The sequence below is a fragment of the Sycon ciliatum genome, chromosome 6 (assembly GCF_964019385.1).
Source record: "Sycon ciliatum chromosome 6, ocSycCili1.1, whole genome shotgun sequence".
In the NCBI taxonomy this organism is placed as follows: Eukaryota; Metazoa; Porifera; class Calcarea; order Leucosolenida; family Sycettidae; genus Sycon; species Sycon ciliatum.
The window spans coordinates 35,567,890-35,580,734 of NC_088648.1; the positions used below are offsets into that span (position 1 = coordinate 35,567,890).

Below are 12,845 nucleotides of genomic sequence, written 5' to 3' on the forward strand. Positions count from 1 at the left end.
GTCTGACTGTACCATAGTCCACCAGAGTACACACAAGACTTTATCCATACACCAGTTTATAAGAAAAAAGACATCCAGTGTTTTATCACGTATTCCTCACTAGCCAAGTCAACAGCAGTGGCATAAGCAAGGGAGATGTCTATGACAGAATGTCAGCAGAAATCTATTCTGTCATGCTGGAAGTAGCAGAAATGAAAGAAGAACAAGCGTATACTGCTAACTTGCCAATTCGGCAAAAAAAAACAACAACAAAAAACAAAACACCATCCAACTTGCTGCTATGAAGAATTCAGTGGGCCATGGCCTGCAGACATACAGCAGAATACAGCAGGGTTCAGTGCAGCCAGTCACTCAAGCTGAACCACTCAAGCCAGTGTCACGCACAAGACGCCGGCGTGTCAGCATGCTAGTATCCAGTGTGTGGTAAGACTAGCACTGCCGCTGAGCATGAAGAATGCTAGCATCAAGTGACGGAGGAGCATTAGCATAGTCCGCGTGCATGTGGATAGGTCAAAATACAGCATTCTACCTATCATAATTATGATGGTATGTGTGCGCCCACACATACGCCCAAAACACACATACACACACATACACCCAAAACACACACACACAAGTTACACTCACTCACACAGCCTGTTACATGGAGCAGCAATACAACACGTACTGACAGACTGCTGACTGATAGCTGGACAGCAATACACCATGGGTCCGCTCACTGCCATGCTTGTGTCCATACACCACTGCCATGCTTGTGTCCATACACCACTGCTATACTTGCGACCATACACCACTGCTATACTTGCGTCCATACACCACTGCCATGCTTGTGTCCATACACCACTGCTATACTTGTGTGCAAGGCAGCAGCAGCAGCGGAAACTGACTTTCACTATACTGCAGTGGTCAGCAAAGTCAGGTGCAATGTGAGCAACGAGTAGGTGATGATATTGATGTCATACATACTCTCCACGATGAGCTGTCGTTGATGTTGCAAACAGTACTGTCGGGTAGCGCCGAAGAACGACCAGGCTAGGATTTCACCAAGCACAGCATACCAATGTAGACACGGTGACCCAACTGCGCATAGACTGTAGTAGATGAGAATAAGAACAGTGTAGGCTACGAGGCTGACCCGCAGTTCTTTGCCAATCGAAAGTACTGTACTGTGTGACACCTCCGTACTAGAGTGTTGAAAGGATGAAGGTCGTCACTTTCCGAATCCACCCATGCACGACGGAGATGAGCCGACTTGGTTGCCGGATTCTGTCCACTGCTTGCCGGTCTTGGCCTGCATGACAGACAGACGTACGTGTACACATGTACACACACACACACACACACGTGCGTGCACGCGCGTGCACGAGCGGACACACACACAGTATACACATGTTGGGTGAATGTAGAATAGACAAGAGAAAAGCATTCTAACCGCCACACAGGTGCAGGACAGACATCCATACACCGGTCAACCAGTCATAGCTAGTAACCACTAGCAACATAAACACTATGTAACATCTTCTGGATGTTCTGTTCACCTCCAGCACTGGTTGGTCAACACACAATAGCTCCAGTCTAGGCTGGTCAACACAAAGATAACTCCAGTCCGGGCTGGCTAACACACCATAACTCCAGTCCGGGCTGGTTGACACAAAGATAACTCCAGTCCAGGCTGGTCAACACACACTAACTCCAGTCCGGGCTGGCTTAAAACACAGTAACTCCAGTCCGGGCTGGCTAACACACAACAACTCCAGTCTAGGCTGGCTAACACACAACAACTCCAGTCTAGGCTGGCTAACACACAACTCCAGTGCGGGCTGGTCAATACACAATAACTCCAGTCCGGGCTGGTCAACACACAATAACCATACCACAGGCTGGTCGACGACACACATGCAGCACACACAATAACTCGGTGGGGCTGGTTGACACACAGACCGCACACACACGTTAACCCCAGGCTTTGCTAACACAGGGGCCTCGGTGACACAGCAGCCTGGGTTACACAGCAGCCTCGGTGACATGTGTGATCTCAGGCATGCACAAGGACAAGGCTAAAACTCATTGCACATTTACAAGCCAAACAGCGTAGCTGCGTCAGCCAGGATCCCAGCAAGTTTGCATGGAGTTTACAAAGATAATGATCCCCAAACTCAATAGACTCAACCAGAATCATATTATGGAGTTAAGGCTGTATTAAAAAAGATTACCGTTTGCTCCGGAGTATGAGCCACATCCAGATTTTTAGTCACGAAATACAGACATCGACCCCATTTATCACCGTTAATTTGACCTTCGGAGTAAAAGCCTCACCTACACACCTACATTGTCTTGGGTGAAATACTGGTGTTTAATGTGCGGCTTTTACTCCGGAAAATACGGTATACGATGTTCAAACATCCCGATGGGCAACCTCTCGAAGCCGACATCGATAAGTTGAAAAAGAACCTGGAGGAGACATGAGATGGAAGATGTGTTGAAAGCAAACAAGAAAACAGTTGTACTAACCTCAATTGACAGAGCGTGTACTCCAGATTCAAGTTCTTCTTTCAAACTATGCTGCACTGCACGATGTCTCTGTAGGATAGATAATAACAAGACAAAGTGCAGTACAGCTACATATTAGTATACACATTCAATCATTCACAATGCACAACCACAGAGACCAAAAGCATCATTCACAATGCACAACCACAGAGACCAAAAGCATCATTCACAATGCACAACCACAGAGACCAAAAGCTTTCTCGTTACTCCGAGTTTCGTGTCAAAAAAACACCACCAGACAGACACTTTGGCATTCAATCATTCATATTTTCTCGGAAGGACTCATGGTCAGCAAGTTGTGCTGGGACTGCACCATGCATGCACAGGACGCTATGCTGTGTATACACATGCTCACCAAGTCTTGCTGCGACTCAACCAGTCTACAGTTTGAAGAACTGTTTGCAACAGACCAAACACCATGGTGAAGTAATGACAAAGACCCAACCCCCCCCCCCCCCCCCCCACACACACACACACAGACAAACACAGACACCATCTGTCTCTCGAGGGCCCAGTTTCTTGGGAGTACCCAACTCTCTCAAGAGTGCCCCCATCTCGAAACGAATCATTATTTGCCCCCCCCCCCCCCCTCCATACACACACCTAACTATAACTACGACAGGTGGTGTCATGCCCTAACAATAGGTACATAGACAGGTTGTGTCATGCCCTAACAATAGGTACATAGACAGGTAGTGTCATGCCCTTACAATAGGTACATAGACAGGTGGTGTCATGCCCTAACAATAGGTACATAGACAGGTTGTGTCATGCCCTTACAATAGGTACATAGACAGGTGGTGTCATGCCCTAATAATAGGTACATAGACAGGAGGTGTCATGCCCTAATAATATGTACATACAAATGTGTGACAAAGCAGCCTTCAGCCCAGCAATCTCTTTCTGTTTACAGTTGTTTGCAACTAACATTGTTCCCACTCTAGCACAGTTCGGCGTGTAGCTGACCATGATGTGTGCTAACCCCTATGCCTAGACCCCGGTCCCTGATGCGTACTGTCGCGATATGTGAACCAATCCCTATACTGGTGATATGTGAATCAATCCCGATACTAGTGATATGTGAACCAACCCTTAGGGAGCATCTCATAAGTTCGCATTTTGTTTCTAAACGTAACGCATTTCGAAACGGGGGTAGGGGGTAGCGCCCTTTTCGAATAGAAAAATGACAGTTCGCACATTTTCTAGATCACTTCAGCAAATGAGTGTGTTTAGGTGTAGATCTACCTGTGTTTGCAGATCAGCTAAACCCTGTACTACATGCATGTAGGCTACTCAGAGGTGTCAAATGTCACACCAGCCTGATCAAACCCTGTACCTGGTCAGCTTTTACAGCAGTACAGACTGTTTAGTTGTTGTGGAGGAACTGTGTTTATGTACGTGTACATGTCATTGATTGTACTTGTACTCAGTAGATGCAGTACTACTGTATGCCATTCACTACCACACTAGCAAAACATTCATAATCATATCCATGTACATGTACATAAGCGTACCATAGTATCGGGCATGGACGTGTACAGTACATGTAGATAAACACAGAAAATGTGCGATAAGACTTTCGAATAGAGGGGGGAGGTAGGGGGGTAAAGTCTATTCGAAATGCGTTACGTTTGCAAAACGAGAGAGCTTGGAAGCTCAGGGCCCTACGCTATGCTTTGTTGCTTAGCTCATCGTGCATGTTGTGGGAACTGATGGAAATGTTTCCTGGGACGGCGCTGACTCTGCCGATCACGCGCACGGGCGTTCTGGAGTCGACAGGATCTCTCTCCCGACGTTTCCTGTGACCGGCGCTGACTCGCCCGTTCACGCCTATTTTGGGGACGACGGGATCTCTCTTCCAAAGTATGTTTTTGCTGACGCATCCTATCACCTATTCGGCAACAAACATCCATTCTAATATTATTTCCTCCTCGTCTTCCTATTTCTTTCCAGAAAGTCTCCCTATACATCAGGGAGTCGTACTCTATTGACAGCTACCCTAACGGGTCACGCCGCGCTCCACCCAAGCATGGGTATGATGAGGGACAGTGGCAACAGAAACAAAAAGTATCATGTGCACATTCACATGTCTGAAGGTTTGTGGTTTTTCAATAAAAAAATAAATAAAAAAAATAAAAAAAAGCAAGCAGAGAGAGATAGCAAGGAAAAGACAGGGATAGTAGTACATCTGGTGTGCGACGTATAGAAAAGAGAGATGACAAGAGATGCGCACAAAAAGGAAACAGTAATTATTTTTGCAGTTCAGAAACAATCAACCATGTGATGGAGTGTGGGCACCTGAAGTCCCACCTGGACTCCAATGGAAGAACATCCCACGCAGGGATATCAGCGATAGGCCAAGCGTTGAAGAACAGCCATGAGGACACATCGTCTAGGAGTCCACCGCGCTCGAACTGCAATTGCAGGTTCAAACAATTTCCCACGCGTCGTCAGGCAGCGTAACTCTTCTCCCTGCATCACCATCCATCTCCAGTAACCGCCTCCACTCACAGCTCATGCCTCTGCCACCACTATACTCCTCCGAGCTTCGCAGTTTGAAACCATTCGGGGGTCAGCTACACTACCGCGAATGGAAAGACGAGGACGACAACGGTCGTGACTGAAAAGACACTGCCTTGGCGACGGGAACCCTCGCCCCAGCAAATTCAGAAACACGCCAGGGGCGACTCTGGTGGACCTAGAGCCACTCCCTTGGCAAGACTAGTACATGTAAGAGGAACGACTGAAAACTCAGATAAAACGGAGCTACAAAAAGTGCAACCGTCCCCTGCAAGCACAGTTGCAACACACAGGGAGTCGTATACATGTACATAATACGACCAATATTGTGGCCAGCTGTTTGTGGCCAGCTGTGTTTGATGGTACGGTACGGTACGGGACCGATACGGAAACCAGCAAATGGCCAGCTGTGTTTGATGGTGCGGTACGGGACAGATACGGGATAGCGCCAGGCGTGACACAAACAAACAAACAAACACCAAATTAAAGCTGTGTGGACCCTGGCTAGCGCCAGACGTTACTGAAGTAACGTCTTCTGCATAGCTACGGGAATAAATGCGAACTTATGAGATGCTCCCTTATACTGGTGATATGTGAACCAACTCCTTTACTGGTGATATGTGAAGCAACCCTTATACTAGTGCAGGGCGGCCACACCTGGAGGGAGAAAAATCTGACGGGGGTCCGTGGGTGTCCCCCTGTGAAAAAGTTTACTTCCTCCGCGTCATCAAAATTGTCGCAGTTTGACTAGTGACACAAAATTGTCACTTCCATAAGCTAAACCTTTCAAAACTTATTACACAGTATGATAGTCTGAAGACTAGAGTATAGGGGTGAAACGATTAGTTCGAATATTCGAGTATTCGTTCGAAAATCTCAAACGAGCGAGTATTCGAAATTTTGCACTCGATCGTTTTTTTTTTTTTTTATTTTATTTTTTTATTTTTTTTAGTACTGGCCTTTTATTTTTCAAAAACTTCCGTTGTACTGCTCATCGACTGGTATCAAGAGTCCATAAACATGTTTATGCACTCTTGCTGGTATGCATGCATTATTCGTGCCTTTGAGTCAGTATTTTATGACTTGGATGATGCGATCACCACGGCAAGTAACGTTATTTTGTTTTGAGATAATGAAAGTACTGGTGAAAATCGTTACTTTACACTCTGTACAAGACGTTGGCGACTTTTGTTCTATGTTCAGAGATAATTTCTTCCGAATTGCTCGAGAACTCACAAATCTAGCGCTTTTGAATTTCGATAAAATACTCGAAATAATCGGATACTCGATCGAATATTATGAATGAGTGATCGATTGGTCAAAATAGATACGCGTTTCACCCCTACTAGAGTAACGTTCCAGGACAGTTGGACTGAGAGTTTTCATGCAGAGATGAAGTCCTCGTCGTCGCTGATGTCAATGGACCCAAAAATATCGTTCCGAAATATTTCAAGGAAGGTTGAAAGTTGGTCGCGCCTCATCTCAAACGCTTTGACTTTCTCCACAGGACAAGAGCTGCTATGCTTGTCGTCTGCTAGTTCTGGATGATGTCTACTTCACCACCAGGGAGTCGTAAAATACGGTATTTTACGACTCCCTGTTCACCACCAACGAAGCCTAGTAAGAATACACGATCGTTGCGAGGTCGGTTGATTACCATCGGCGGAATCACCTCGATCTTGAAATGAACTTTTTTTAGCAGTGGCATACCCATTTATTTTAGCTGTGTGGTCAGTGCTACTGGTGGTCACAGCTCATGCAGATAAGTGTACTATCACATCCAGCTCGCCCTCTTTTTCAGCATCACTGGTATACCATGGCACGGCACCTGCGCGTGCATCACTAGCACTAGGTCTACGTGTAGAGTCTACACGGCTCTTGCAGGTACAATCATGTACTGAGTGTCTCAGCCAGAGCGACGAATTTTATCGCTGTTGCATGCATTTAGTTTGCTGACCCCTCGGTGTTTCTCCAAGCGCTGCCACTTGTTCCACAAAGTCATTCTCACCCCAGCTAAGGTAAAACAGTGTTGAGGCTTGAGTGAATGGCCATAAGCACGAGAAATGTGCAGGCTGCAACGCCTGACTGATCTCAGCGAGTCGAAACTACCATCGCAGCGACATCAGCGAAGAAATTGCGTCTAGTTCAAAAATTCCAGCTTCCAATAACAGAAAATAGAACTTCGCCGTCACCCTATACTGATGACTATCGCCTATGTCCGATTCCTTGCCTCTGGTACAAGTGCTGGTGAGTAAATACCCCGTTTTATATCAAAAGTCAAACTGCGACAATTTCGATGACGCGGAGGAAGAAGGAAAATGGCTTGCTGTTGGGGCCCCAGAACACATTTTTAACTGTCCACACACACGCAAGCAGAGCGTGCATTTTACACCTACATGTACATGTACAGGTACAATGACTGGCCAAACGCCACCTGGAAGCGCCGAATGGCCAACTGGACTAAACGCGCTGAAAATAAAATAATCGGTTGTCCCTCGTTGGGAAAAAAATCGGTCGGTTTGCCCGACAGGTGATCAAAAATCGGACGATTTCTGAAAAATTGGAGCAAGTGGCAGCCCTGCTAGCGATATGTGAACCAACCCTAATCTACATATGGCCACTGGATTACCTTCACAAGATTCATTCCTTCAAACTGGTCCGATACGACAACTACTCGGAAATGAGTCTCAGCTCCTGAAAAACCACATACACACAGACATACACACAGACATACACACATACACACACACGCACACACAGACACACACACACACACACACTTCTATTTGTAATCGCTCACTGCCAGAAACTGGTCAGATGGGTCTACCCTCGGGGAAGCGGAGATAGATTCAAGACTCCTTGCAAAAATGACTCAATGGGATATTGAACTGCCTAACAGCCCACCACCCTGCATCCCCAACCGCCAGAGGACTGGAAACATATTGCAGCATAGTTGCAACACTATGGTCAGAGGACTATATGAGACAGGATGAAAGGCTTAGCCAAAACTAAAATCCCCCCCCCCCCTTCACACACACACACACACACACACACACGCACACGCACACACACACACACACGCACGCACACACACAGAAGCATGAACACATGTCAACAAACAAGAAAGATAGACCCCCTAATCCACACACTCAAATAATGCACATGCACACACACACATAAAAAAAAGTAAAGAAAAAAAGATGCCTCCTCCCCATCCCCCCCCCCCCCCCCCCCCCCCTCAAGCTCACATGCTGCACAATACACTACATACATGCACATAGACAACAAGAAGATAGATACCAAAAAGTCACGGATAAAAGCCGGGCTTATAAGCATATAAGCCGCTTTTTGCATCAGGCTTTAATGCAAACCAGGCTTGTATGCAAACCATGCTTATATGCACCACTGATACTTTTGCCAGGCTTGTATGCACATCGACACGCGTAGATCTACCACTGACTACCGGTATGGCGGCAGTTTTACTATGCACCGTACATAGCACATGCACTCTTGACCTACCCGATCCGTGCTTGCATAGAAGCCAGGCTTCTATGCACGACAGGCTTATAATGCATTTGACCCGTTTGATTTTCAGGCTTCTATCCGCGATGTGCTTGTATGCAAACCCGGCTTTTATCCGCGACTTTACGGTACGCATTCTCACCTCTCGGCACATTGTGCATATAGCTCTCATTGATGACTTGCAAGTGCTGTGGCTGAAAAAAGAAGAGAATGAGAGACAAGGAGAACGAAAGGAATTACTACAAGCAAACCGATAGACTCTTGTTACCATAGCTACTACGCAACACATAAGCCATCGACAGTGTTGATCACACCGAAATCCGATCAAGCGAGTCAATGCCACGCTGGGCATTATATAACCCCAGCCCTGCCAACACTGGCATGTGAACAGCGGCATGTGAACACTGGCATGTGAACACTGGCATGTGAACAGCAGGATGTGAACACTGGCATGTGAACACTGGCATGTGAACAGCGGCATGTGAACACTGGCATGTGAACACTGGCATGTGAACAGCGGCATGTGAACACTGGCATGTGAACACTGGCATGTGAACAGCGGGATGTGAACACTGGCATGTGAACACTGGCATGTGAACACTGGCATGTGAACAGCGGGATGTGAACAGTGGCATGTGAACAGCGGCATGTGAACACTGGCATGTGAACACTGGCATGTGAACACTGGCATGTGAACAGCGGGATGTGAACAGTGGCATGTGAACACTGGCATGTGAACAGCGGGATGTGAACACTGGCATGTGAACAGCGGGATGTGAACACGAGCATGTGAACTGGTGCAGGGCACAAACTAGACTTAAACAATCGACTTTCATTCAGCTCCACTCATGGTTCATACGAAAACACATAGAAAATGTTGAAGGCCATTCCAAGGTCCATTCGTGTAGGCTAGGCATTTTTTCTTCGCCTCAAGCTCCAGAGTCGCATCAGCCTTGCGTTTCCGGCTCGCAGAGGCGTCTCTCTTGAACAAAAAACCGTTTTTCAAGGCTTTTTTCCAAAAATTCAAGAACTTTTCAAGGGCCTTGAAGGATTTTCAAAATTCAAGCACTTCCAAGGCTTTCAAAGCCCTGTGCGAACTATGTTGTGCGGTGCAGCATTGCACAACAAATATGACAAACGTGAAAGCAACACAGATTTCGCATTTGGGTGTGCGTGCCAAAACAAAGGCGAAGTCATAAAAAACTCGAAACTTGTAGAGGAACAAACAGAATTCGGGTCTGCATGACGTGGGACATATCGTACAAGTTATGTGTACTGGCAGTGCAACGGAGTGCAATGTAGTGGGTTTAGCACTGTCCTGATAACAATCCAAGACTCGTGTTTTGACTAGTTTTGTTTGGGGGGGGGGGGGGGGGGAGTGCATGTTCGCATTCTAGTGTCTCCACTGAAAAGTCCACAACGCCAACAGTTAATTTGAGATGCAAAATCGTTCTATACTCATAGACTACACACACCAGGGAACACTCGCTCCCTTGTCACTGGACAGTTCTGTCCGTTCGGTTCTAGCGAATTCAAATGAAGAAAACAACAAACAACACGCATTCACCAGTACAAGCATAATGTATCCAAAGCAATTCTGCAACCAGAGGTGTTACATTAAAGGGGAAGTATACCCTAAAATCAAATTTTCACCAGTTGTAGTCTTCTGGGTGCTGAGTCGAATGGTCTTGGTCCGAGGAAGCTGCGACGCTCCCTTCCTACTTGAATCCCAATCGAACTCGCGCACTTCCACCGAAACTGGGTGACTGCGCCCTACTAGATGGGGATTTGTATGCAAAATGTCACTAAAAGCGCCATTTCGTTCTTATAAAAGCACGGATGACCGCGATTGGCCCATATGTTGTAGTCTTTTGGACGCTGAGTCGACTGGTTTTGGTCCGAAAAGGCTGCGATGCAGCGTTCCTCCTTTATTCCCAATCGAACATGGTTGAACAAGCGGTCACGTGCTCCTGGGTGCCCAAATCACCTGGTCACCGCGCCAGCAGGCGACAACTTTCACACCAAGGTTCAACTCGAGTTCAACTCGAGTGACAGGACTGCACCCAAAAAAGGTCAAACAGGCTAGTAAGTTGTACCCTGCAGGCACGGTGACCAGCTGACTGGTGTACGCAGGAGCACGTGACCGCTTCTTCAACCATGTTCGATTGGGAATAAAGGAGGAACGCTGCATCGCAGCCTTTTCGGACCAAAACCAGTCGACTCAGCGTCCAAAAGACTACAACATATGGGCCAATCGCGGTCATCCGTGCTTTTATAAGAACGAAATGGCGCTTTTAGTGACATTTTGCATACAAATCCCCATCTAGTAGGGCGCAGTCACCCAGTTTCGGTGGAAGTGCGCGAGTTCGATTGGGATTCAAGTAGGAAGGGAGCGCCGCAGCTTCCTCGGACCAAGACCATTCGACTCAGCACCCAGAAGACTACAACTGGTGAAAATTTGATTTTAGGGTATACTTCCCCTTTAACAGCTGTTATGCATAGATAACACATTAGTGTGTGCGTGTGTGTGTGTATATGTGTGTGAATCTGATAACGCTCTAATTTAGCCACCCACACTAGTACCAAGTATTACTTTCACTGGGGGCAGGGGTACCTGCAGTTGGATCGCGGGATGGATACCCTGATGCCGTCAATCCTTTTTCTGCACCTTGTCCTCACCCACTTACTGGGGTGTGGTGAGCCCATAAGTGGGATCATTTCAAGTCCACCCTAGTTTGGGGATTTCAGGGGGTGTCGGCCATTGGGTGGTTCAATGGCCAATTGAGTCATCTTTCCAAGATTCCTTTTGAGTCTCTCTCCCCTCTCCCGGGGAGACCCACGTGACCAGTTTTGGCAGTGAGCAAGTACAAGTAGTGTGTGTGTGTGTGTGTGTGTGTGTGTGTGTGTGTGTGTTTGTGTGTGTGTGCGCGTGTGTGTGTGTGCGTGCGTGCGCGCACCCACGCGTGCTTGCGTGGGTACATGTCTACCCGTACATATAGATGTAATAACATACACAGTGCAAGGATATCAACTGCTTACACTGAATTGTGAGCTTAGTTTGCTGGTGATGCTCTGTTCAACCGGCTTAGCTAACTGAAAACAAATCATGTACACGTGAACACACACATACACGTGCACAAACATACACACACACGCGCACGCACGCACACACGGACACGCACACACAGGCACGCGCTTGTTGGTGTGATCATGGCATAGTGATTGTTATCATGGATCAGCAACTGCAACTGTATGCAATCCCACACAATGCAATGCATTTTCAAAGAATTCTGCAATCGGTTTCACGGGTAGTGCCGCATCGTATGAACATTACAATTAGAACAAAAAAAGAAGTTACAATCCTGCAGTGAGGTTATCTCTAGCTAATGAAGCCGTACCTTCGCTTATTTTACTACAGCTGCCTCGCTCAGTGCATATTATATTAATAATAATAATAATACCACAGTACGCGTACAAAGGCCAAAGAACAATGCATGAGAATACACTGAAATTAAGCCAAGTCCGCTTCTGTCTCCAGTCAACAAAAAACTCATCCATAAACAATGTCTGATCTCCATTTCGACTTGTCTGCAGCAAATGCTCGTGCTCCTTCTAGGAGCAATTGCCAATGAAAATTAGAAAATGTTGTGGCACACCTAGACAACATTGAGAGTTTAATTTTTTGAACACGTTCAAAGTGTGTCTGAAGTCTTCTCTTGATTCACAAACTTCGCTGAACGCACACACGAGGGATCACTGAACAGTACATGTAGTATACCCTCGCCCCACCCCACCTACGTTGTCAATACCACGGGGATACACAAATCACTACGTTGTTCCTTGATGGTTTATGCTCCAAATAATTACTTTCACAAATTACCTGCGACATGGTTCTGACGAATTTCTGATCCAACAACACCCGTCTGAGAGGATACATCAGTCACGTTCAATGTGTCAGACTCTCAAAGGTAGAACTGTCGGCTACAAACGTTCACCAGCTAATAAGAGAAAGTTTAGAGAGAGTAGACTACATTGTACAGAAGACGAACTACTCTCGGCGATTCGGATTTGGGTGAATTTTTCTCACATCCACAGAGCAGTGTACGTACGAACACATGACTGTAGTCTGTAGCTGTCGCTTTTTCAAAAATGTTCGAAAATCAAAAATCAATCCTCGTACTGCACACACACGTACACGCGTGCCCGCGCCCGGCCGAGCAGCTTGCATGGCTTGTTGTCATGACAGGATGGTT

At 46.7% G+C, this 12,845-nt stretch overlaps 1 protein-coding gene across 1 annotated transcript; it reads right to left on the reverse strand.

Annotated features, from left to right (window-relative positions):
• Positions 1-39: 39 nt before the first annotated feature.
• LOC135819962 (DNA-binding transcriptional regulator BolA-like) lies at positions 40-12,701 on the reverse strand. Its single transcript, XM_065333262.1, has 6 exons — positions 12,473-12,701; positions 11,632-11,685; positions 8,735-8,786; positions 7,700-7,764; positions 2,512-2,580; positions 40-1,291 (listed from the first exon to the last, which is right to left on the reverse strand). The coding sequence occupies exons 1-6, from the start codon at positions 12,527-12,529 to the stop codon at positions 1,211-1,213; spliced, it is 378 nt and encodes a 125-aa protein (XP_065189334.1). The 5' UTR covers positions 12,530-12,701; the 3' UTR covers positions 40-1,210.
• Between the last annotated feature and the right edge of the window lie 144 nt (positions 12,702-12,845).

Coding starts and splice junctions, on each gene's coding strand:
- LOC135819962 (XM_065333262.1), bottom strand. CDS start 12,529: ATGTATCCTCTCAGACGGGTGTTGTTGGATCAGAAATTCGTCAGAACC. Junction 11,686..12,472: donor TCGTCAGAACCATGTCGCAG/GTAATTTGTGAA, acceptor ATTTGTTTTCAG/TTAGCTAAGCCGGTTGAACA. Junction 7,765..8,734: donor TATGCACAATGTGCCGAGAG/GTGAGAATGCGT, acceptor GTGGTTTTTCAG/GAGCTGAGACTCATTTCCGA.